The sequence below is a fragment of the Nesoenas mayeri genome, assembly GCF_963082525.1.
Source record: "Nesoenas mayeri genome assembly, chromosome: 20".
Taxonomy (NCBI): Eukaryota; Metazoa; Chordata; class Aves; order Columbiformes; family Columbidae; genus Nesoenas; species Nesoenas mayeri.
Window position 1 is genome coordinate 4,294,551 of NC_137569.1, and position 24,262 is coordinate 4,318,812.

Genomic DNA, 24,262 nt, shown 5'->3' on the forward strand with positions numbered 1-24,262 from the left:
AGGTGGGGGCCGCTGGCTTCACCTGCTACAGCCACTGCCCCACGCTGCCTGACAGCTAATTAGGGGAATTAATATACTCTCGCTTTTGTGGTGTAAAAGGCATTATTTACCGGTTAATTGTCGTTATTATGAAATGTTAAATATCATTATTTATTTTCCTGCTCGCCTCCAGTGATGGATGAAGCACCAGGGAGCGTGGGAGGCCTGTGCTGGGCTGGTGGGGGGATTTCCAGCCCCCCCAGCCACGGTGTCCAGCTGGGTCACAGGGACACCCCGGCACTGTGCAAAGGCAGAACCGGCAGCACACGGCGATGGGGTGAGAGGAGGCGGATGGGGTGCAGGTGAGGGGTGGGCTCCCCACCAGGGCCCCTCATCTGTGCAGCTACCACTACTGCAATGAGTTCTCACCAGCCTCAGCACCACCGTGATGCCCCAGGCTCTGCATCGTGCGGTGCCCCATTAAATCAGCACATCCTCCCTCGCCTTTGATGTTACAAATAATTCACCAATTTCCCTGGGTTTCAAGTTGCTTTTTTTTTTTTTTTTTTGCTTTGAACAGCCTCTCTACCTGCTCTTCCTTTTTTTACTGGGAAAGATGAAGAATAATTAATTATCCGTGAAACGTTAAATGGCAAAAATGAACTCCTCTCCCGCTAACGGCGTGTTAATAGATCGGGCTGGAAAAGCCTTGCTGGTGCTGCTACGAAGCCAAGGAGGCCATCAGTGACACGCAGGGATGGTCACCAGCGCTGGAGGGGACAGCCGTGCCCCAGCAGGTGTCCCCAGGGCTTGGTAGGACCCCTCAAGCTATTGTTATCACTCCACAGGTGACCCCCAACCAGGGCTGACCCCAGGCATTGGGGACATTTGCACCCTCAAACTCCGCAAAGGGCTCATCTTGCCTCAGGATGAGGTTTTTGGGGCTGCCCCGAGCACTGTTCCCGGTGTCCTCCATCCCTGCCCTTGTCCTTTTGAGCTGGGTTTGGATGAACCAGAGGCAACGCTTGTGGCAGGAAGGAATCAGTTTCCTACAGCAGGAGAGCTGTGCCAAGACCATGAGACAAATGGAATATTCCCATGGACTGGGGCGATGGATGGGAACACTCAGGGCTGGCACTGGAGCTTGGGGAACAGCCCTTGTGGGAGCCCCCTCAGCCCAGATCCATATGGGGCTGGAGAAACTGGGAATGAGGAGCTTTGGCCAAGGCCAGGCAGGGCTCAGTAGCGGCTTGCTGCCTGCTGGGCTCTGCACCCGTTGCATCCCCTGCACCCCCTGCACCCATTGCATCCCCTGCACCCCCTGCACCCATTGCATCCACTGCACCCATTGCATCCATTGCACTCGCTGCACCCCCTGCACCTGCTGCACACTGAGATGGCAGCTACAGTTCCCCCATCATCATTCCCACCAGCACTGTGGGCCGGGCTGTCCCATCCTCACCCTCCAGCAAGTGCAGCCAGCACTTAACAAATAACGAAGGAGCAGCGTTGCTCCCCAGGGAGCCGTGTGGCTGCGGGGAGTGTGAAGTTCTCCCCCAAAGCCGCCCTGTGCTGGCTTCAGCTGCGCTTGCCCCCATTTACCTCCCAGCTCTCAACATCCCCAACGCTTTGAAGGCATCTGCAAAGGGTTTGTTTGCTTTGTGTCAAAACCAACAGCCACCAAAGGCAGCCCCTCATTAGCAGTCCAGGTACGTGCCTGGGGAAGCGTCAAGTAGATTAAAATTATTTGAATATCATAATATTAGAAACTCCAATTTGGCCTCAAAATGCCCATCTTCCAAGCCCTACCAGGGCTTTGGTGCATTAAACATTGATGGAGCTACTGGCAGATCAAAGTTTTGGGTTTAACACTGGAAGTGCTTGGCGGGAGCACCAGCTGCCCCCCCCCGGCTCTGCAGGCCCCCCGGGATGAGAAGACCCACAGCATCGCTGCGTGCCCCACTCCCACCACAGCCGTGGGGCTGGTGGTCACAGCCTGTGCCGTGGGGCTGGCCGCTCCTCTTTCCTCTGTGCCGAACCATGCAGTGCATGGTTTACCGCTCTCTGTGGCAGAAGCGGTGCATGTCGGCAAAGCGGGGCCTGGGATTAAAAATACAAACCCACCCGGTGCTGGTTGCGTGGGCCGCGTTTGCAGCCGGGGCTGGCCGGGCTGCGGGGGAACGCTGCTGCGCACAGTGTCAGCGCGGAGAGGCGAAGCCATCTGGGCTTTCATGGAGACGGGGAGGGGGTTATTAAACAAAGAGCTGGTTTGTTTGGGGGTTTTTTATTATTTTTTATTTTTAACATACGCAAAAGCCGCCCGGCAGCCAGCGCAGAGCTGCACAGTGCTGGTGCCAACGCCATCTGCCTGCTGCAGGGCTGGCTGCCCCCCACCCATCCCAGGGGAGCGGCACCCCGAGCTGGGGGGCTGGAGGGGGAATTTCAGCCCCTCGACATTCAGGCCCCCCGGCTTTGCACTGAGCCCAGCTCTGAGGACTGCCCTGAGCCCAGGTTTCCCTGTTTGGGGGATGATGAGCCTAGCCCCAGCTGAGGCTATTTAGGGATGGGGAGGAGGAGATGGGGGATTCCTGAGGCTGGGGGCTGCATGTGGTTTGGCATCCTGGAGGGTTCAGCACGGGTGACCGGCAATGGGGGGAAGCAGGATATGATGGGGTGAGCACCGAGGACTTTTCCCGGGGCTCACGGTGGCTTTCTCAGCCCGGGTGGGCGCCAGTATTTGGGCACGGAGTAGGTCCCCCTCCCCCAGCCTTCACCTCCCAGCATTCGCAGGCGCCGCACTCGGAGAGCTAAGGCGGAGAGCGCGAGGGGGGGGCGGCAGGGAGGAGCCCCCCTTCCCAGCCTGCAGGATTGGCGGGCGCCGCTCTCAGAGCATTACGGTGGGGGGGTGGGGGGTGGGGACGCACCCCCCCCATGGCCCGGGATTGGCAGGCGCCGCACTCGGAGCATTACGGCACGGTGCGGGGGGGGAGGCCGTGAGCCCCCCCCGGCCCGGGATTGGCGGGCGCAGCGCTCGGAGCGTTACGGCGCGGCCGTGCCCGCAGCGGAGCTGTCCGCGGTGCTGACCGCCGCCGGCCATGGGCTCGCCGCCGCCCGCCCTGCTCCTGCCGCTCCTCGCCGCGCTGCTCTGTGCACCGGCCGACGGTAAGCACCGATCCCCCGGCAACACCCCCCGCCGTCCAGGTCACCTCCCTCCCCATTCCCACCAACCTCCCCCGGTAACGGTGTCCCCAGCCCCGCTCTGTCGCCGCTAAACTTTGCCAACTTGCGCTCGCCCCCGGTGCGGCGGGGGCGCTTCCCCCGGTGAAGCGAGAATTCCATGCCCCCCCCGCCGCGTTATCCGTCCCTCGCACAGACCCCGGTGGCGCCGGGAGCGGGAGCCGCCGGAAGCGCGCAGAGCCGTTTGCAGCCGCGCTGGTGCAACGCCGCGCCCGGCGGGCTCCAGCGACAGCCCCTCTGTCGGTATTATTGGGGAGGAGGGGGCGGGCATCGCTGCACCGGGGGCTGGGCAGACACGGCACCGCCCAGCGAGAGACCCCCCTGCCCCGGCTGCCGAGCCCTTTGAGCCACCCCCGGCCGGCTGTGCCCAGCAGTGGGCTCTGAACCGGTCCCTCTGTGCGGTCCCCACTGATGGGGCTTGGGGGTGTTGGGGACCAGGGCTTCTCCAAACCCCCACCTCGGTTGAGGTGACCCCTCTGGCTCTGGGGAAGGTGTAACGGAGATGCAAGAATCACGGGTGTTGGTCTTTCCCAAGGAGAGCAGACAACACCCGGCTCGGCTCCTTGGCTCTGCCACCCCTGGGGCACGGGCAGCCCCGCAGCCTCGACGCCTTGCGGCTCCACTGCCCTAAAAAACAGGATTGGGGACCCGCTGCAGCTTGGGGTGTCCTGGTCCAGTGTGGCCATGCTGGTGGTGGGCAATGTGCACAGGGGGAGGAGTGGGTGGTGATCTGGCCCTGCTGTACCCAGCGGGGTGCAGGCAGCGGGGTGCAGGCAGGCAGCACGGCTCAGCCGAGCTGCAGGCAGCAGCCGTGCCGGGAGTTACATAAACTCCCCATCTGGCAGCCAAGCCCAGCCGGGGAAGGGCACCGTGGCCGTGCGCCTGCTGCTATTCCAGTCTCAGTCTGCCCCCCAGGGCTGCTGCCACGGCTTTCTTGCTTGGGAAGGTGTATGGGGGACCCTCCGCAGGGCAGCAAGTGGAGCAAGGCCACGGCACCCCCATCTCCTGCCCTGCTGTGGGGCGGTGAAGATGGCGGGGGGAGTGCTGTCTGTGTCTCTGTTTCTGCCCTGGGAACAGGGCCCTGGGCAGGGCAGGCTTCCCCTGAGGGAGGCTGGTGCTTACCGTGTCAGTTTAATGATTTCTAATGAGCAATTACCTCTAGTCAGTCCCCTAATTTCTGAATATCAATAAAGTTAATTAAACTCTGCATGTGTATTTCCCAGAGTGTTAGAGGTAGGGATGCCCTGGAAGGTGCTGAGCTTTTCTCAGGGCTGGGAGCTATGGGGTCCTGTCCAGCTTGTGCCCCTCTGTGTGCTGCCAGCACTGGGAGCTGCACATGGGGCTCCCCCACCCTCTTACCATCTCACCATCACAGGTCTCCCAGCCCAGCACCCCGATTTCTGTGCAGCATTGTCACTCTTGGTGTCACCATGGCCTTGACTTGGCATTGATGGGCTAGTGAGTGGTGGAGATTGGACATGGGGCTGAGGGACACAAGGTATCTCAGACCCCCAGGCCAGGGGGATTAGAGATATCCCCCTGGGTGGTGGCAATGCATTCTGATCCTGTCTCTCTCTATCACCCTATGTGGTGACCTGCAGGCCTGTCCCAGCATGAGGCAGCTCCATTCCCAGTGCCCATGGGGGCTTGCCCCAGCAGAAAGTGGGGTCTGGACCCCCGGTGCTGCTGCAGCTGGGGGGCATGGTGTTGGGCACAGCTCCATCCACTCTGGCCCACCATGTCTCCTTTCCCCCACTCTCCAAAGCTGTAGCAGGCCTGGCTTTTTGCGGGGTCATCTTCACCATGCTCAAGGGAGCTCCTTGTAATTTGGGGTCCTGGCAGCCTGGGGTAACGGGAAGCAGTGTGGGTCATGGTGGGGACACAGGGTCTGTCTGTGCCCCCATGAGCTGTGCTGTGTCGACAGGGATGATGCATCTGGGGGATATGATGTCCCTGGAGATGCGGGTGCTGGTCGGGGTCTCGGTGTGAGGAGGGGGACGGGGAAGGAAGCAGGCGTCTGCTACAGTAATTAACAGCGTGTGTGCTCGTCCTCTGTGTGCCTCAGAGGAGTTCATCACCGCCACGCTGCTGTGCTGCCAGGCCAGGATTATCTGGATAATGCTCTTAAGCTGGAGGGCGGGAGGGCAGGACTGCCCCATGGGAACATGGGGTGTGGGCTGGGCCAGCTGCCTCCCACGTCCCCTGGGACCCTTGTCACTGCAGGGCTGGCTGCAGGTTAGTGCCAGTGTGGACAGATTTGGCACCCAGTGCTGTGCCAGGAAGGGCAAGGGGATCGTGGGGGGGATGGGGTACAGAGGTGCCTGGGCAAGGGCACGGCAAGGACACCCCTAGATCCAGTGTGGAGCAGTGGGGAGACACCCCCTGTGCCACCGGTGGGACCCCCAGACTAGCACAAGCCTGGCCAGGGCTGTGTCACCCAGTTTGCAGCCCTGTGTCGGTGTGGGGACTGGGGCTGACCCCAGGCTGCCGAATCCCCCCCTGGGCCCAGGCAGCCCCTGGGGGAGCCTGATGAAGTTGTGTCTCTACTGGCTCCAGCAGGAGAGGATAATTTCACCTCCAATCAATTCTTTAAATGCACACAATTGAAAGATTGCCTCTGAAAGCTGCCTATAACCAGGGAGGTAATGGATTCCTTCCAGTCGCAGGCAGCAGCTCCAGAGCAGCAGCATCCATCCCTTCCTCCGGCTGCAGGGGGACGGAGACAGCTGGGCGACCGTCACCTCTCCCACCACGGGCATCCTTGAGCGGGTGAAGGGGCTGCCTGGGCCCATTGGAGGCAGCTGGGGGTGTCTCCACCTGCCTGGTTCCCTGCTGTGTGCCTTGTGCCGAGACCTGGCACCGCTCGCCACGTCCTGCATCGGAGGGTCCCGTTGGCCAGGGTTGGGGATGTGCTCCATCCCTCGCCTGCGGGAGAGGCAGCAGGAGCCGGCCTGCATGCTCGCCATGCCAGCAGGGGTTATTACAGATATAATTTAAATGCAGTAACGAGCTGTGCTGAAGGGATCAAATATTAATCAGCTGCGAGAGCGCCACTGTGACCATGTGAAAAATGGAGAGAGGTGCTTGAAATGCCAGATCAGCCGGCGCTGAGCGATGCGCAGAGGCTGTGCCCGGGCAGGGTGGGCTCCGGTGGGGGATGTGGCTGTAGCGTCAGCCTTTGCTGGCTTCCGGAACTGGATGGTTCATCCTACACGGAGAGCAGCGAGGAGGCAGGGTAGGGGGTCTGCTGCAGAGGGATGCTTGTGTGGAATTCCCAGGGGGCCCAAAAGAGGGCACTGGGGGCAGCTGGCTGTGGCAGGAGCAGCAGGTGATGCTCCACGCTTCCCGCCCGCTGTGAGGGAATAGCGTCTGTGGGGATGATAACATGGCTGAGCAGCCCAACGCAGAGCCCGACGAGGTCTTGCTTGCCTCCCTCAACCGGATTTCAATTAATGTCGCCGGTGGTGGGCGGAGGGAAGAGGAGCCAGGAGGGCAACGCAGCTCTGCTCTCCCCGCCTGCATCCTGTGCCAAGCAGGCACCCCCCAGCACCCAGGGGTGCCCCACGGACTGAGTGTCTCCTCTGTCCCCCTGGTTATCCCGGGGCATGGAACAACACTGGGTCCTGGGGAGCTCTGAGTTGGCACAGAGCCCCGTGGGGGCTGGCGCCTGTGCCATGGGTGGCACAGGGTGGGTGCTGCCTGGCAGTGGTGGCTCCATCACAGAGCCGGGGGAACTGATTCAGTGCTGCTGGCATGGGGAGGGTGGACATGGCACTGCCTGGCTCTAGCGCTCAGGTCCGAAATAACAGCAGACATGCCATTTCTCACCGCTGCCATTCAGGGAAATTGCTGTACAAACGTATTAGCTCCGCAGGGACAGCCGGGGAAGCAGGATGACACGGGCTGTGGATGGCAAGGAGGGGATGGGGGCGCTGCCAGCCCCCACCAGCTGGGGAGGGAGGAAATCCCTGCAGATGGGTACCCTCGTGTCCCCCGGGCTCTGCCCTGGCGCCCACCCAGTGCGGGTGACGCTGGGGGCTCGGTGTTCAGTATGGCAGCCGGCGCTCGGCCGCCACCGCCGCGATGCTCCAGGGAACCAGTTGCAGCGACATGTGACATGTGTCAGCGGGTAAATGACTGTTCAATTCAAGGAGAATCGCAAAACATACAAGGTCAAACGCTTCCCCGCCAGCGCCGCCATGAATATTAAAGTCGAGTTCCTCTGGCAGCCGCTGGAGCTGGTGGCCGTGATTGCTGGCAGTGGCACCGGGGCAGCCCCTTGGGTCCCACCCTGTTTGGCTGTGAGTCTCTGGGCTCACTGGTCACGCTGGGGAGGAGGCCACAGGCTGGTAGGACATGGGCGCCAGCATAGGTACCAGTTGGGTGCCTGCTGGTGCCAGTGGGGTGCCCAGCTTGCCATGCCAGGTGCTGTTGGTTTGGCTGCGTGGAGGTGGTGTTGGCTAGGTGGCACGAGGAGCGGGGCTGCACAGCCCTGCCTGCGCCTGCCTGCGCCTGCCTGCACCCACCCGCCCCTGCCTGTGCCTGCCTGTGCCCCCCCACCCCTGCCTGCGCCCTCACACTGTCTGTGTGCACCTGCTCACCCACCCACCCACTCCTGCCTGCACCCTGGTGCTGCCTGTACTCTCACGTTGCCTACACCAGCCCACCCACCCTCATTCCCTGCCTGCTCCTGCCCACAGGGCACCCCAGCCAGCGGGTGCCCCCCTCCCTGCCAGGGATCCCCCTCCCCAGGACGACAGGGCAGGGGACAGAGATGGGAATCTGGCGTCAACCCCCTTCTGTGCCAGCTGGGGTGGCTTGAGGGGGTCTGGGGACAATGGGGGCCATGGGGGGGGAGCGCGGCGCCGGCTGCCTGACAGCTCATTCATCACGGCTGCTGGCCCCAGCCGCGGGGGCAAAGCCAGATTGGATTTTAAATTGGAAAATAAACCTGGAGCCCTGCGAGCCCAACCCCTGCCCTCCCCCTGCACTGGGCAAGAGACCGGGGACTCAGCTGCCCCCACCCCCTGCCTGCCCCCTTTTACAGATGGGGAAACCGAGGCACTGAGCACCATCACGCCATGGCGCTGTGACACTCCTGGGGCAGCCGAGGGCCATGCTCTGTCCCCTCCGTGGGGCCAGGCGCTGTGTTTTTGCTTTCTCGTCGGGCAGCATCGATCCGTGTTCCCCGGGAGGCCACGTGTTGCCTTATTTATTTATTTGTGACAGCAGGCAGCATCGATTCCCGCTGTGGGGGGAAGCCGCCCGCCGCAGCCGGATTAGTCTCTGGCGTCTCCCCAGCTCCCGGCTGCTGTTAATAGACTCCCGCCCAGCAAAGCTGATGCGAGGGATTAGGGCCCAGGTCTGGCTGCAGCAGTGGGCACGTGCCATGCATGCAGAGGGTCCCCAGAGAGCATCTGGCTGGTGGGGACTTTGTGGTCCCTTTGTGCCTGCCCTAAGCCTTTGGGGGGTCCCTGCTGGGTGCCAGGACCCAGAGGAGTGGGTGCTGGGTAGCAAGGTCCCATGTCACCAGCTCTTGGTCACCTTGGGGGCATGGGAGGGACACAGCTGTGGCACGGTCACTGGAGATAAACTGCTTAGAGACATCTGTGGAGGTGGAAGCTCTAATCGTGTGGTGCTTGAGGGGCGTGGGTGGCAACATCTGGGCACCTGCTGCCTTCCCACGGTGCCCTGAGCATCCTGCATCCCCCAAGGGCCAAGAGCATTCCCAGGCCCGAGTATCCCCCAGTCCCAGGAGTATCCTGTGGTACCCAGAGCATCCTGTGGTACCCAGAGCATCCCCTACAACCAGGAGCATCCTGTAGTACTCAGCCAGCCCAGGGTGCCACAGCACCTGGATGGCACCTGCTGTAGGAGCTTTACCATGGGATCCAGCCTCACCAGCAGCCCCAAAGGGGACCACTGTGCTCCCCAGCACCCCAGGCAGCTGAAACCATGGGCAGAGGGGTGCAGGGGGCTGGAGTGGCTCTGCCCCAGCCATCGCTGCACAGGGTGGCCGTGGTGGCTTGTGAGCAGCGCAGGGCCCGGCTCCGAGCACTAATCTGCTATTTAAGCCTAAAAGAGATTTTGGCGCCCTTCAGTATAAACTCATTAACTTTTATGTTCTAATAAATGGATCCTATTAAAAAATAATTCTGGCCTTGCTAAGGGGCAAGTGAAGCTTTTGGAGCCGGAGTGATTGGGTACTCATCGTGCCCAGGACATTGTCACTGTCCCGGGACAGTGGGGACACAGAGTGGGTGGTGGGGACACCTGCCAGCACCTAGTGGCTTCCCCGGCACTGCTCACCCAAGCTAATGTCTGTTAATAGTCCCTTAAAAGTGGCAGTCGCAGAGTAATTAATCTTCGCAGGGCCCTGCCCTGCTACGGATCGGTATAATTACCCGTTAATTGGCAGTATCGTGTCATCAGCGCCTGTGCACAGCAGCGAGATGTGCCCACGTGCTATCACAGCCCTGCAACGGGCCCATGGAGGAACATGGGTGCTGCCGTGGCATCCCCTGGCCGTGGCACAGTGGGGCTGGGGGGCTGCGCGCCCCCCGGGAGAGGGGATGGTGTGGGACTGATCCGGCAGGGATCAGCCCATGCTGCAGCATCAGTCCATAGTGCATCACTGGTCCAGAATGATGCATTGGTCTCCAGTGTAGCATCCTTCTATGATGCAGCATCAGTCCAAGGGTCCCCAGCACCCCATGTTATCTCCTCTCCCCAGGCTTCAACGGGGTGGCGAGGAAAGCCGGGGAGAGCGCTGAGGCCGAAGGGGAGCCCACGGCGCTGCCCACGCCGGCAGAGCGGGAGGCAGAGGCTCGTTTTGTCAGCACGGCACCCACGTTGAAGCTCCTCAACCACCACCCGCTGTTGGAGGACCTGCTGCACGAAGCCTTTCTGAAGAAGGACTACCTGGGCCAGGCACCGTTCCTGCCCGGTGACCCTGGTCCCCTCCTGCCCGCTGATGCTCTCCAGCCAGACCCTGGCCCCCCAGCCCCTGAGCCCCCCCCGCGCACCCCCGCCCTGCCCAGGGCCGCCTTCCCCACCGACCCGCTGACCACGCCAGCAGGACACCCAGGGCCGTGGGGAGAGGCATGGGGGGTCGTGCCGGCTGCCAATCCCTCATGGTCCCCCCTCGGGGTGCCAGAGTCGGTTCCTGTGTCCCCCAGCCAGGCACCTGCCACCCCTGGCACGTCCCTGGCGTCCCACACTGGGGTCACTGTGGTCCCCGGGGATGAGGAGGGGACTACCACCACCTCCACCATTACCACCACCACTGTCACCACGCTGCAGGGACCAGGTGAGTGCTGGGGAGGGAGCTGGGGGAAGTTGGGATGAAGTGCGGCTGAGCTGGGGTCTCCTCTGTCACCAGCCCCCTGCAACCGGACACTGGCGGGTCCCGAGGGCTGGCTGGTGTCCCCAGAGCCAGCTGCTGTCCCCTATGATGTCGGCCTGGACTGCACCTACACCGTCTCTGTCTACCCTGGCTATGGCGTGGAGCTCAAGGTGAGTGGGGGCTGCGGGTGGGATGTGGTGACAAGTGTCTGCAGGCAAGCATGGCCGTCCCCTGCTCCATGCCGCAGCCGTGTGGCCATGCCCAGTGCAGCAAACAGGCAGTCCTGTCCCTGTCCTTGTCCCTGTCCCTGTGTCCCTGAGGCAGCAGAGCCAGTTCAGGGCATGGACATGGGTGCATGAGCTGGTGGGAGCCCTGTGATCACTGGCTGCTGTGGCTGGCACCCGTCACCGAAGAAGCAATGCAGGATTTAATTACTGAAGCACTGATGGAGAAGGTGTAATCAACACTGGCAGGTGTAATGCCGTGGTGTGGAGCCAGGAGAACCCACCACCCATCGACATTGGGGCTTTCAGCCTGGAGAAAAGGACGCTGAGGGGAGACCTTCTTTCTCTCTGCAACTGCCTCAAAGGTGGTTGTAGCAAGTGGGGGTTGTTCTCCCAAATAACAAGCCATAGGATGGGAGGAAATGGCCTAAAGTTGTGCCAGGGAGGTTTACTTTGGATATTGGGAAAAATTTCTTCATGGAAAGGGTTGTCGGGCATTGGAACTAGCTGCCCAGGGCAGTGGTGGAGTCACCATCACTGAAGGGGTTTAACAGACATGGAGATGAGGTTCTCAGGGACATGGGTTAGTGTTGTACTTGGTGATCTCGAGGGTCTCTTCCAGCTACAACGATTCTGTGATGTGCCAGGAGCAGAGGCTGGCGGCAGCGCCCGCGGTGCCGCGGCCACGTGCAGCTCCCATCGGTGACACGTGGCCGTGTGTCCCCGCCACTTGAGCTGCTGCGGGGCAGCACCAAGATTTGCTGAACACCGGTGGTGAGCCGGAGGCAGCAGCTCCACTATCAGCCCCTGCTCCTCCTCCAGCTCACACAGCAGTGCTTGCTCATCACCGCACAGCACCGCTTAATTAACATCATTAATAGCAAATTGCTCCGGAGGGCTGGAGCACGCGCCTGGCTGTCAGCACGGGCCCGTGGTGCTCTGGTGGAGCTGCTCTTTGCACCGCAGGATGATTTATGGTGCTCTTACCTGTGTTCGAACGACGCTGCCGTGCACAGACAAGCCCCAGCGCGCTGTCAAGCTGCCCGAGGAGCGGCTTGGAACCGGGTGCTGGAGTGATGCCAGGACAGTGACACCTGGCTGTACCCGGCAGGTCCACAACATCAGCCTGGCCGAGGGGGAGACGCTGACGGTGGAGAGCATGGGGGGGCTGGAGCCCATCCTCCTGGCCAACGAGTCCTTCCTCCTGCGGGGCCAGGTCATCCGCAGCCCCGCCAACCTCCTCACCCTCCGCTTCCAAAGCCCCCGGCCCCCCAGCCCCGGCTCCTACTGCTTCCACTACCAAGGTATGGGGCAGCTCCACTGCCGGCACAGACCCCACACACCCCGCAAGGGGCTCCGGTGCTAATTCGTAGCCTGGCAACGCATGGTGGAGGTTATCTGTGCCACTGGTGGGTTAAGCAGGCATCTACTGGGCAAAGAACACAACGCTAATGGAGATCTAATTGGTGTGAGCAATTACGGGCTCATTTAGCATCATTACCGGCAGCCGGAGGCAGCGTGTCACCCAACCCTGCAGCACCCAGGCGCTCCAGGGGGCTGGGTGAGGGGTGGGCTGGTGTCCCCAAGGGGTCTGTCCCCCCCAAAACTAACAGCTGCCACCTGCCCCCAGCCTACCTGCTGAGCTGCCCCTTCCCGGCACGGCCGGCATTTGGGGAGGTGTCGGTCAGCAGCCTGCACCCTGGCGGGGACGCCCGGTTCCGCTGTGCCGCTGGCTACCAGCTGCAAGGTGCCCACCGGCTCGTCTGCCGCAATGCCACCCGTCCCTTCTGGAGCGCCCGCGAGCCCCTCTGCCTCGGTAAGTGCCGGCCCTGGGGGACATGGTAAAGCCGGCAGAGCCGGCCGCTGATGGCCCCTCTCCCACAGCGATGTGTGGCGGGGTGGTCCGAAACGCCACGGTGGGACGCATCATCTCGCCCGGCTTCCCCGGGAACTACAGCAACAACCTGACGTGCCACTGGCTGCTGGAGGCGCCCGCTGGCCACCGCTTGCACCTCCACTTCGAGAAGGTCTCGTTGGCTGAGGACGACGACAGGTTTGACCGTGGGGCAGGGGGGATGCAGGGAGTGGGGGCAATGTTGGGGAGCCCTGCACCAAGCATAGGACACGTTCAAGGGTGGGTGTCAGTGGCCATGCCCATGGATGGGTGCTGTTGGCCATGCTCAAGGATAGGTGCTGTTGGCCATGCTCAAGGAAGATACCATTGTCCAGGCCCAAGGATGGGTGCTGTTGGCCATGGCCAGGGCTGGGCACTACTGTCCATGCCCAGGGATTCTATTGGCCATGGCCAGCACGGCACTCTGCTCCTGCCCTGCCTGGCAGGCTCATCATCCGCAACGGCAACAACGTGGAGGCACCGCCGGTGTACGACTCCTACGAGGTGGAATACCTGCCCATCGAGGGGCTGCTCAGCACCGAGCGCCACTTCTTTGTGGAGCTCACCACTGACAGCAGCGGGGCCGCCGCAGGCATGGCACTGCGCTACGAGGGTACGGGGCCAGGGCATACGGGGCACCTCAGCATCCCTGCACCCGCCTGGCCCCCACAGACCTTCACCCCTGTTCCCACAGCCTTCGAGCAGGGACATTGCTACGAGCCCTTCGTCAAGTATGGGAATTTCACGGCCAGCGACCCCCGGTACCCCGTGGGCACCACAGTGGAGTTCACCTGTGACCCCGGCTACACGCTGGAGCAGGGCTCCACCATCATTGAATGCGTCGACCCCAACGACCCGCAGTGGAATGAGACTGAGCCGGCATGCCGCGGTGGGCACCGGAGACAGGGAGACGGGGTGCTGCAGATGGAGGTTCACTGGGTGCTGGAGTTGGGGGTTGCTGTGGGTGCTGGAGCTGGGGATGGGCTGCAATGGATGCTGGAGCCACTGTGTCATGATGTGTGATGGAGTCAGAGCCAACAGGGATGGTGGGTGCTGGAGCTGGGGGGCTGCAGTGGGTGCTGGACGTGGGGTGGTGGGTGCCGGTGGGTGCCATGGCTGCTCTCCCGGCGGCGGTGCTGAGCCCAGCGTGTGCCCACAGCGGTGTGCAGCGGGGAGCTGACGGACACGGCCGGCGTTGTGCTGTCACCCAACTGGCCAGAGGCGTACGGCAAGGGCCAGGACTGCATCTGGGGGCTGCATGTGGACGAGGACAAGCGTGTCATGCTGGACGTCCGCGTGTGAGTGCGGGGACAACCAGGGATGGGTGGACAGGGGCTTCATGCACTCCCCGCCTCATGGCCCCCCCACCCCAGGCTGCGACTGGGCACGGGGGACGTGCTGACTTTCTACGATGGGGACGACCTGACGGCGCGTATCCTGGGCCAGTACACGGGTGCCCGTGGCCGGTTCAAGCTCTACGCCTCCAGTGCCGATGTCACCGTCCAGTTCCAGTCCGACCCCGGTGCCGGTGCCTTTGCCTATCGTCAAGGCTTTGTCATCCACTTCTCTGGTGAGCCCCATAGTGGGATGGTGTCCCTGGTGTCCCCAGTGTCCCCACCACCCCGCTCACCCCGCTGTCCCCACAGAGGTCCCCCGTAATGACACCTGCCCTGAGCTGCCAGACATCGCCAATGGCTGGAAGACATCCTCACAGCCAGAGTTGCTCCACGGCACCGTGGTCACCTACCATTGCTACCCTGGTTTCCAGCTGTCTGGCACCGACCTCCTGATGTGCCACTGGGACCTGACATGGAGTGGTGACCTGCCCTCCTGCGAGAGGGGTGAGTGGCACCCATCAGTGTCCCCCGTGTCCTATGGCACATCTCCGGTGGCCGCTGTTACCCCTGGTCCCTCCCGCCCGCAGTGACCTCCTGCCGGGACCCTGGAGATGCCGAGCACAGCCGCAGGGTGGTCTCCAGCCCTAAATTCCCAGTGGGATCCACTGTGCAGTACATCTGCGACAAGGGCTACATCCTGGCAGGCACCGGGACCCTCACCTGCCACGATCGCATTGCAGGGGGACCCAAGTGGAGCGACCGTCTCCCCAAGTGCATCCGTGAGTTGGGTACCCCCTCCCTGGGCATGTCCTTGGGACCAGCAACCTGTGCTGATGCCGCTGTGTCCCTGCACCGCAGCGGAGACATATGAGCCTTGCCACAACCCCGGTGTGCCGGCGGGCGGGCGGCAGAGCCCTGAGCGGCGGTTGTACCCGGCGGGAGCCACCTTGCGCTTCTCCTGCACCGCCGGCCGGGCGCTGCTGGGTGAGGGCAGCCTGCACTGCCTGCCCGGGCACCCCTCGCGCTGGAGCGGGTCACCCCCCATCTGCAAGGCGGGTGAGTGGACCCCCCACCACTGCAGCATCCCCCTGGCACCCCGCTTCTTGCCACTGATGCCAGCTTCTTTTTTTCCCACCTCCTCCAGCCTCCTACGATGAGTTTTACAGCAACCGCAACCTGGATGGTAAGGGCGATGCTTTGCCAGGGCTGCCTGGGGTGTCAGGGTATGGATGGGCACCCCGGGGTGCAGCCGATGTGGGGTGCCCCCTCGGTGAACCCTTGCTTTCCCGGGCAGCCGTGGCCAAGGCCGTGCCCTCCGGGACGGCACTGGAGGGCACCAATGTCGCCATCGCCGTCTTCCTGCCCGTGCTGGTGGTGGCCCTGCTCATCGGGGGCATTTATCTCTACTTCTCCAAGTGAGTGGCCAGGTGGTCCCTGTCCCCCTACGGGGTCCCCCCAGCCCCCCGGCCATCCCAGCTGCCCTCTCCCTACAGGCTCCAGGGGAAGCCAGCCCTGCAGCTGCCCCTCACTGGCTCCCACCCCTACGACCACATCACCGTGGAGTCGGCTTTTGACAACCCCACCTATGAGACAGGAGTAAGTAACTGGCCCCTGTGCTTCCCTGGATGGGGCCGGGCACCCCAGGGACCCTTCATCGTATGGGCCATGTGTGCCACGGATGTGTGTGGGGTGGGACAGGCATGGATGGGGACATGTGCTCCAGGAACCATGCATGGGATAGGACATCCACCCAGGGACTCTGCACTGGATGGGACATGATCCAGGGACCACACATGGGCTGGGACATCAATGCAGGGACCGTGCAAAGGGTGGGACAGTCATGGATGGGGACACGTGCTCCAGGAACCATGCATGGGATAGGACATCCATCCAGGGACCCTGCACTGGATGGGACATGATCCAGGGACCACACATGGGCTGGGACGTCAATGCAGGGACCATGCAGAGGATGGGACACCTACCCAGGGATTGGTTACATGATGGACATCAATCCAGGGACCACACATGGGATGGGACATCCACACAGGGCTCATGCAAAGGATGTGACATCCATCCAGGGACCACTCATGAGATGGGACAGTCATCCAGGGACCACGCACAGGGCAGGACATGCATACTAGGGACCACACACCAGCTGGGACATCTATACCAGGGACCATGCATTAGACAGGACAACCATCCAGGGACCACACACAGGATGGGACACGCACCCCCAGGGCCATTCATGATCTAGCATGTCCCCTCAAAGCCCTGTGATGTGGGAGACGCTCCATCCCTGTCCCGAGCGCCCCGCTGCACCGCCGGGTGTCCAACCCCTCGCAGTCTGTTTTCTTTGCAGGAGACGAGGGAATATGAGGTGTCCATCTAGGCGCGGGCAGCGCGGAGCTGGGTGCTGCAACCACCCCTCCTGGGCCCCCCCGCATGGGCCGGGCACACCTCTCCCGAGGAGACACAGGCCAAGCGCTCGGTGGTACAGACCAGGGCACTGGCCACCCCCCTGTCACCCCCAGCCCACCCAGACCCCCGCGGGGTCTGCCCGAGCCCCATTGTCACCCAATCCCCACCCCACGCTTCGGGATGCTGAGCCAGTGGGGGCCCCACCCAGCCCCCTGGCCCCCACAGGGGCACAGCAGCCCCCCAGCCCCCCGTGATGGAGGAGGGACCTGGGCAGGGGGAGTGAGGCTGTGGGGACTCCCCAGGTAAGGACAGGGCTCCCCGGGGCTCCAACATGGAGGGGGCAGCAGGATGCCCTGCAGAACCCCGGGGAGGGACCAGGGGGCTGGGGTGGCCATGGGGGTGCACCCCCCCCACCCCTCGCCCACCCCCAGCACAGGGCCTGGCCCCCCCCTGCACCCCGTGTCTCTCAGCACCGCCACGCAGGGTCGTGTCCCCCCACCGTGCCCCGAGCATGCTGCGTCCCCTCGGTCCCCACGCTTGCTTCACCCTCCCCGGGGCGTCCCCTCCGCCATGGGCGTGACCCCCCCGCACGTCCCGGCAGCCCAGCAGGGCCGGATCCGGGCTGACAGCTCGGGGGGACGGGGGGCACCGGGCGTGGCTGTGCCCCTCGCCGCGTCCCGCCCGGGCTGGTGGCCTCGGCCCCGGCCCCAGCCGTGCCCGCCCCGGTCTGGAGAGGGTTCCCCCCCCCCCCCATCTTTTGGTTGTTTCATTAATAAAACTGGTGTTTTAGAAGAAGCGGTGGCGTCTTCCTGAGCCGGGCGGGGCAGCCCGGAGGGGGCGCACCCCCCCCAGAGTGACCCCTGAGCCCCCACCCTGACGCCTGCACCCCACCCTGCGCCCCCAGACGCCATCCTCCATCGCCCCGTGCGGCCTCTTCCCGCCACACTCAGCGGGGAGGGCAGTGCGCCTTTAAGAGGCGTGGCCTCCGCCGAGATTACGTCACGACCATGATCCCACCCCCCCCGCACGGGCGCGCCACTCCCCGTGCGCCCCCTGCCGGCGGATGGGCCCCGCCGCCCCGCCCTGCGTCGTGACGTCACCCACTGCCTCGCTCCTCCCCACGGCCCCGGGACGTGACGGCAGCCACGCGCCTGCGCACCGTCGTCCTTTCGCCCCGCCTCTCCCGCGCCTGCGCAGAGCCTTGGCGCGCCTGCGCGGGAAGAGGGCGGAGCCAGTCGAGCGCGACGGGGGGGGCGGTGCCAGGGCCGCGCCTGCGCAGTGGTGGGGCGTTCGCTCCCCCCCCGTGCCCCCCCCGCCGCGCCAGGGCCGAGAGCGGGAGTCGGCGGGGGGGGGGAGGGGCGGCGGCGCGGGGCCGCGCGTGCGCGCGGGGCGGCGGGGAGGGCGGGGGGATCCCCCCCGGGCGGCGGGGCGCGGTCTGCGCATGCGCGGGCGGCGCGGCGGCGGCGGCGGGGCCCTGAGCGTCGGCGCCGCCTGTGTGTGGTGCGTGCGCCGTGCGTGTGCGGCGGCGGCGGGCGCGGGGCTGCGCCGCCCCCTCCATCCCCCCCCCTTGCGCGGCATGGCAGCGGGCGCGGGGACCCCCGCAGCCGCCCCCGGGCCCGGCTGGAGGAGGAGGAGGACGACGGGCAAGCCGCAGCGGCCCGTGGGCTAGGCCCCGCCGCCCTCTCCCGCCGCCCCCTCCTCGTCGCGGAGCCGCCGCCGCTGAGGGGCCACCCCCGCCCTCCACCCCCCGCTCCGCTCCCTCTCGCTGCGGGGGGGGGCTCTCGGGGCCGCTCCCGGGCTGGATGAATGTGGGAGAAGATGGAGACCAAGACGATCGTCTACGACCTGGACACCTCCGGGGGGCTCATGGAGGTGAGGCCCGGGCCGCGGCGGGGGGGAGGCCCGGCCGGGGGGGGCCGCGGGGCTTCAGGATGGTGAGGGGACCCCCCGCCCCCCCTCCGGAGCCCCGTGGCCATACAAGGAAGCGCGGAGGGACCGAGGCGGCTCGCCCAATCCCCGGGAGAGGCCTTCCCGGACACGGGGCCGGCGGGTGGGGCGGGCCCGGCACAGGCCCCGTGTCCCCCCCGGCGGGCCCGGGGCCGCTCTCCCCGGTCCAGCAGCCGGGAGAAGGGCGCTCGGGGTCAGGGTCCGTCCCAGCCCCTCAGAGCCCCTTTCTGTCTGTCTGTCCGTCCATGTGCAGCAAATCCAAGCCCTCCTGGCTCCCCCCAAGAGCGAAGATGGGGAGAAGAAGAGCAGGAGGCTTGAGAAGGAGCCCAGGCGAAGTGGCAGGGCCACTAACCACGATAGCTGCGATAGCTGCAAGGAAGGAGGGGATCTGCTGTGCTGCGATCACTGCCCCGCCGCGTTCCACCTCCAGTGCTGGTAAGGCTCGCCGCTGTCCCCCCGGTTGGCTGTCCCGGTCCGCCAGCTCCTTCTCTCCCTCCGGCAGCTCCCGCTTCCCGTTAGGTCCCTGCTTTGCCTGGAGGCAGGGGGGACACCATCCTGAGCAGGGACAAAAAGGTGCTGCACACCCCGCTTGAGTCCATCCCTCTGAGCAGCCAGGGCAAAAAGCCCCCTCGCTGCTTTCTCCGGGGGTTGGGGGTCCGGCACCCGCCTTTCTTTTTGTGCTGAGCAGCAGCCAAGAGGAGGAGCGAGGCTGCTGGCTGTGCGGGCCTGGCTGCTTTGCTGCTGCCCCATCCCAACCTTCCAACCCCCCCGCCCCCAGGCAAAAAAACTTCCCCTCCTCACCCTTCTCTAAGGGTGCTTTGCTTTGGGGGGGGTCTCCGGAGAGTCCTGCCCGGGGGGGGCGGGAAGCGGCGGTGGCGTCTCCGCGCCAGGCCTGACGTTCCCAGCGCTTCCGTGCTGCTGCAGCTGCTGGGAATAATGGAGGTTGCTGTCTCTGTGTCTCCCTGCCTCACTGTTTACAATATGGCGACCTTCCTTTAAATTATATTTTTATTCTCAGCGCCATTTTGGCTGCATATATGACTTCCAAACCCTCGCGGCCCTCCCCCCAGTATCTCCAACGTGAAAATACCTTCCCTGTGGAAATCCAGGCCTCCAGACTTTAAAATTGGCCGGGTTTATTCCTTTCCCTCCTTTTTTTCCTTCCTCCTGACTCTTCAGACCCGCTTGTCTCCTCCGTGGGGGTGCCTGCCGCCAACTGGGGGGCAGCCGGGTCCCCTCGCCGGGAGTTGCGTGGCTTTGTTGATGAAGGCAGATCTTTCTGCGTGTAAATCTGGGTGTCGAGGCGCGCGTGGAGGCGGTGGCAGAGCTCTGGTCGGCGGAGGCTGCAGCGGGGAAGGACTCCGCTGCCTTCTCTCGCAGCTCCCTGAGCTCTGGGCACAAAGCGACTCGCCAAAGGCGCCTCAACTTTCTGCCCCAAAGTTTTTTTACCTTTCTGCACTGGGAGCCCAGATGCATCCAAAGCTGCTTCACCCGAATCTCCCCTCCAAGAGTTGGCGCAGGCGGGCGGTTTGTGTTAAATTAGAGCAGCCAGGGTGGATAATGGAGTGGAGGAGGGAACAGGGCAAGTCAAACAGCTGGAGCTTGGGCGTGCAGAGTACTGTTCCTTAGGGGAGATTTTTTAACCACATTCCTTTCTCTCTTTCATGCTTTGGAGCTTTGTTTGCCACGCTGTTACAGCTGTCTCCTCTTTGCTTTTTTATTTTTTTCCTGTTTTTATTTTTTTTCTTTTGCTTGGTGGTTATACCGCGTTTATATGCTAATTGCAGGTCTCTGAACTCTTATTAAACTGATTGCTGATACCAGGAAAACTGAGTGTGCGGTCACAGGTCTGTAGGGAGTGTCCCGTTAGCAGCGTGCAGCCAGATGAACCGACAATGCTGTAGCGTGCAGCCATGACATCATCCCTCCTACCCTAAGGAAGTGCTACTGGTGGTGGTGCAGATCCTCTAATATTTACTAAGAGAATGCTAATTATTATTAATTTTTTTTGCCTAGCCTCCTTGGTGAGCTGTGATTTAAGGTGGTTTTTTTTTCTTCTATTGGGTGTAGGTGCTTAAAACTCAGTGTTTGCTTCCAGATGCTACTGAACACGTCCTGAGCCTTCTCTTAATGAGGCTCAAGCATTGGCTAAAACTGCACATTTTGAGATGGAGGAGCTGTGACTAACGCTGTAGGGTTTCCTGATTGACTCGGAATCGTAGTTAGTCCCAAGTGTAAACGCGACCACGTTGTACGGGGCTAAATCTGGCTGAATTTCATGTCTTGATTTGGCAGGTTTCTTACAGTTAGCGAGCCATGTACATCAGATATTTGTAAAACTTTGGCTGTACTCAGGTTAGTTGCGTTATAATTATTAAAAAATAGGTACTTGGCTAACTAGTCGGCCTTCAGAACAGAAATGGAAGGGGCAATCCTGGTCATGCTTTCTCACCATATTTGTTGCCCTTCCTGGGGTATCTCTCAGGTGATCATTTTGACAGCAGCCCAGACTCTGCTGCAGGATGAGGCTCGGTCTGGAGCGGTGCTGGATAGGGTTGGCCTAAAGGCCTCTGGTTTGGGCCTAGCTCTGCCCCCCTGCTCGTGGGTCTCTGTCCGCCACTCAGCCAAGGCCTTCAGTGGAACCAGGTTGTTTCGAAGGGATGCTCAGGTTTTGTTTTCATGTTTTCTTCCCTTTGCCTCCTACATCTTGCTTGAAGTAAACTTCTGTTCTGAATGCAAACTTAAAGGCAGTACTTGCAACTTCCTTTCTGCCTCCTTTTTTTTTTATTTAAAGAACAGCAGCTGTAACACAATGCTTGTTTTAAGTCGTTTGAATAGCAGCTTAAGTATACTGCTGGGGCATACTAGCTGGATTGTGTCGGCAGCTTACCTGTTCTTTAAATATTTATTGTAAGCTTTAATACCAGATTGCATTTATTATCAATATAGAAAAAGAAGAAAGAAGAGCAGTTCTTAATTGGTGTAGGATTTGTAATAAATTGATTAAAGCTGTATAGGAGAGGCCATATTATAAAAGAAAATGAATGATGCAGGTATGATCGGCCCAAGTCACCCAGTAGGCTGGGGACAAACTCAGGAGTAAACGCAGCTCAGTGGCCCATAAACGGGTTTTGTTTCTTCCTGTATCGTGTTGTTTAAACCTGTAGTGAGCAAGTTGGCTTCACCAGTTTGCCTCAACTTCAACTTAGCACCTAAACCTCTTGTCTTCTGCAGAAAACAGAAGGTGCGCAACCAAAACCCCCAAAACTTTCCAAGCCTGATAGTTTTACACGTCTGCGGTGGTAAACAACAAGTGTTGTTGATACGCTGTGGGAACGACTGCTCTCCTGAATTAACGTGGGTGGACGTGGCTTCCCGATTCATCTGTTGGGTGTCAGTTCTTCTCACAACTCCGTTTCAGAATCGCTAGTTCGGCGTAACACTCTTACAGGTGCTGTGAAAGTCCATTATTGCCACCAGCCAGGCTGCAGATAAACTGGCTTGGTGGGCAGGATACAGGAAAGTGTGAAATCCCTTCCAGATACTTAGTTTCAACATACTTGCGTTCATGTCATAGTCAGGTGACTGTCTTCAGGTTTGACTTTCCAGAGAGGGATTTTTTTTCTGTCCCTAATATTTCTTGAAAACAGAACGTGAGCTTTCTTAGCTGAAGTCTGGTTTTTGTTATGCTATTTGCCCATGACCTGCTGCTTTGGGAAATGGTGCGGCGTGCATTTTCATTCTGATGTTCTGCCTTAACCCAGGCCCCTGGGAATGCTGTACGCTCCTCCTTTACATGATTGAAAAACCAATTTTCCAGTACTTCTCCTATTCTTCCCCGTTTACGTCCTCCTGGCTGTGCGATTGTTAGAATTCCCCTTATTTTCTTGAGCTCGCCGTAAACTTGATTCACGTTTGCAAAGTGACTGATGTTGCAAATTCATTACAGCTTCGCTGAAGGATTAGAAAGATCCCTGGGAGAGGAAAAGTTTAGTTAACAAGCTGGGGGAGGGGCGTGACAACAGGAGGGAGAAAGAACTAACACAGAACAGTTTCGTGTTTGTTTTTTCTCTCTTTCTTTTTTTTTTAAACTCTCACTGCCTGAGTTTCTGGTTGGAGGAGCCCAAAATCGCTAACCTTGCTGAATGCTGCCGTTCTTACAAATCGCTCGCTGCTGGCTGTGAATTGCAAAGTGACCCGAGTTGCCTAAAGGTGCCGGTTACGGTAAAGAAACGGTGCCAGTTTTGCAGCACTGCCCAGCAAAAAGGTTTCCAGTAGCTGCTGGGAGAGGTTCTTTGCATCTGTACTGGGGCCTGGTAGCTTCATCAAACTTTTTGCTGCTTCGTGATTATATTTGGAGCGTTTGGCTGCGTTTCGCGCCTGCTTTGGCAGCTGGTTGTCGAAGAACTGGAGCAGCGGAGGAAGCTGAACTAGCCGGAGTTTTGCATATTTTCTATGAGTCAGGTCAGTTAAGTGCTTTGCACAAAGAATGGAAAAAAAGTTGTGTTTGGCTGGCAGGACATGGCAATAACTCTTTCCCTGCCTTATTCAGGTCTAAATTGTCCTGCCTTATCTTGGCATTTGGTCTAGCTTGGGGTTTTTTATTCAAATATCCATTCTGTGTGAGGGGAGGGAAACATCAGCCCATCCATTGTTTTAGCTAATCCTCCCCTTAATGGGCATCTTTGGCTGCCCCAGGAGTTTCAGGTGGAGCTTTGAATGGGCTGGAGGAGTCCAGGATGCCCAGGAAGGTGCTGGCTTAACTTCAGGCCTAACAGTGAGCTGCAGAGGAGCGGGGTTTCAATACATCGAATTATATGTGTTGTAGCTCTTACACACTGGCACTTCCAACAGCTTCAAAAAAGTTTGTAGTTTCATTGCAGAAAGTTTTTATTGTGAGGCTTTCTGTTTAGTTTTGCGGGTTTTTTACCCATTAAATGACTGGCAAAAACCTACTTTAATATGCATGTAATTGCATCTTAAAGAACAGAGAGCAAACTGTTGCATTTCAAACATTAAGTTAAGCATATCTTAGCTGGTAGTTTGTTAAAACAATGTACTTTTTTAAAGAACGCAACAGCTTTTATTTGTATGTATCTTTGATTCTGATGTTTTGGTAGCCAGGGCCAGTGTAGTCTCAGTCCTAAACCAGAAGGAAGCAATCGCGCTGGCTCCGTTTCTCTGTGTGAGGGTGACTGCGCATGTGTCTGCAGATGTGGTAACACGATCGGTCTTGGCAGTTCTGTTCAGCAAAGTTGTACCAATGAGCTCTTTTGCTCTCCTTGTTTTGTCCTAAATCTCTCGATGCAAAGGCAGATAAGGTCAGCCTAAATCTACGGGTGCAAGCTGAGGGCACCAGAAAACCCTCCACAATAAGAATTTGATGAACTAATCAAATTTTGGGACTTGCAAACCACAATTCTCACCTGCGTGTGCCTGCGTGTTGCTCGCGTTAAGCTGAGCGTGAGCGGATTTTGCAGCGTGGGCAAGAGCTGGGCATTCAGACCAAGCTGCGAATTGCTGCCGCCGTTCTCAGCATCAGCGGAAAGCGGTGGAAGCAGAGAGTTAGGATTCTATCAAAGTCAACATTTAACTACTTAACTTACTCTTTGTCTCCAGCCGCGGCTGCTGTACGGACTGCTGTTACGCCCAACATCCGTAGGGATCTGAAGCTGTTTAAAAGGGCACGGTGCGAGCCTGTTAATAAGCAAAGTTCTCCGCTGTTTTGTCCTTTTGCTTGGGAAAGTGCCAGTTTTATGCTGAGTGGGACTTGTGGAACTGAGGAGTCCTTTTTTTGTGCTGGTGCAGGGCCTGGTTTTGAGTGGCCTCCCGAAATTCAGCAGCTGGGTTCGAGGTGGAGCTCAGGGCTTTGTTCCCTGGT

At 60.6% G+C, this 24,262-nt stretch overlaps 2 protein-coding genes across 5 annotated transcripts in view; both read left to right on the forward strand.

Moving 5' to 3' along the window:
- Window positions 1-3,074: 3,074 nt before the first annotated feature.
- SEZ6 (seizure related 6 homolog) lies at window positions 3,075-16,405 on the forward strand (the record flags this gene model as incomplete). Its single annotated transcript, XM_080357326.1, has 17 exons — window positions 3,075-3,141; window positions 9,950-10,525; window positions 10,598-10,731; window positions 11,897-12,089; window positions 12,416-12,601; window positions 12,670-12,838; window positions 13,126-13,292; window positions 13,374-13,568; window positions 13,839-13,977; window positions 14,053-14,249; window positions 14,326-14,520; window positions 14,604-14,795; window positions 14,875-15,072; window positions 15,161-15,199; window positions 15,311-15,431; window positions 15,510-15,612; window positions 16,376-16,405. 17 exons carry the CDS (start codon window positions 3,075-3,077, stop codon window positions 16,403-16,405), a joined length of 2,901 nt encoding a protein of 966 aa, XP_080213452.1.
- A 1,534-nt stretch (window positions 16,406-17,939) lies between these two features.
- Window positions 17,940-24,262, forward strand: part of PHF12 (PHD finger protein 12) — a 30,637-nt gene continuing 24,314 nt past the window's right edge. For all 4 annotated transcript variants that reach the window (XM_080357089.1, XM_080357088.1, XM_080357093.1 and 1 more), the window contains exons 1-2: window positions 17,940-18,306; window positions 18,635-18,816. In XM_080357089.1, coding sequence (XP_080213215.1) covers window positions 18,241-18,306; window positions 18,635-18,816 — 248 coding nt within the window. In that variant the 5' untranslated portion in view covers window positions 17,940-18,240. The remainder of the gene's footprint in view (window positions 18,307-18,634; window positions 18,817-24,262) is intronic.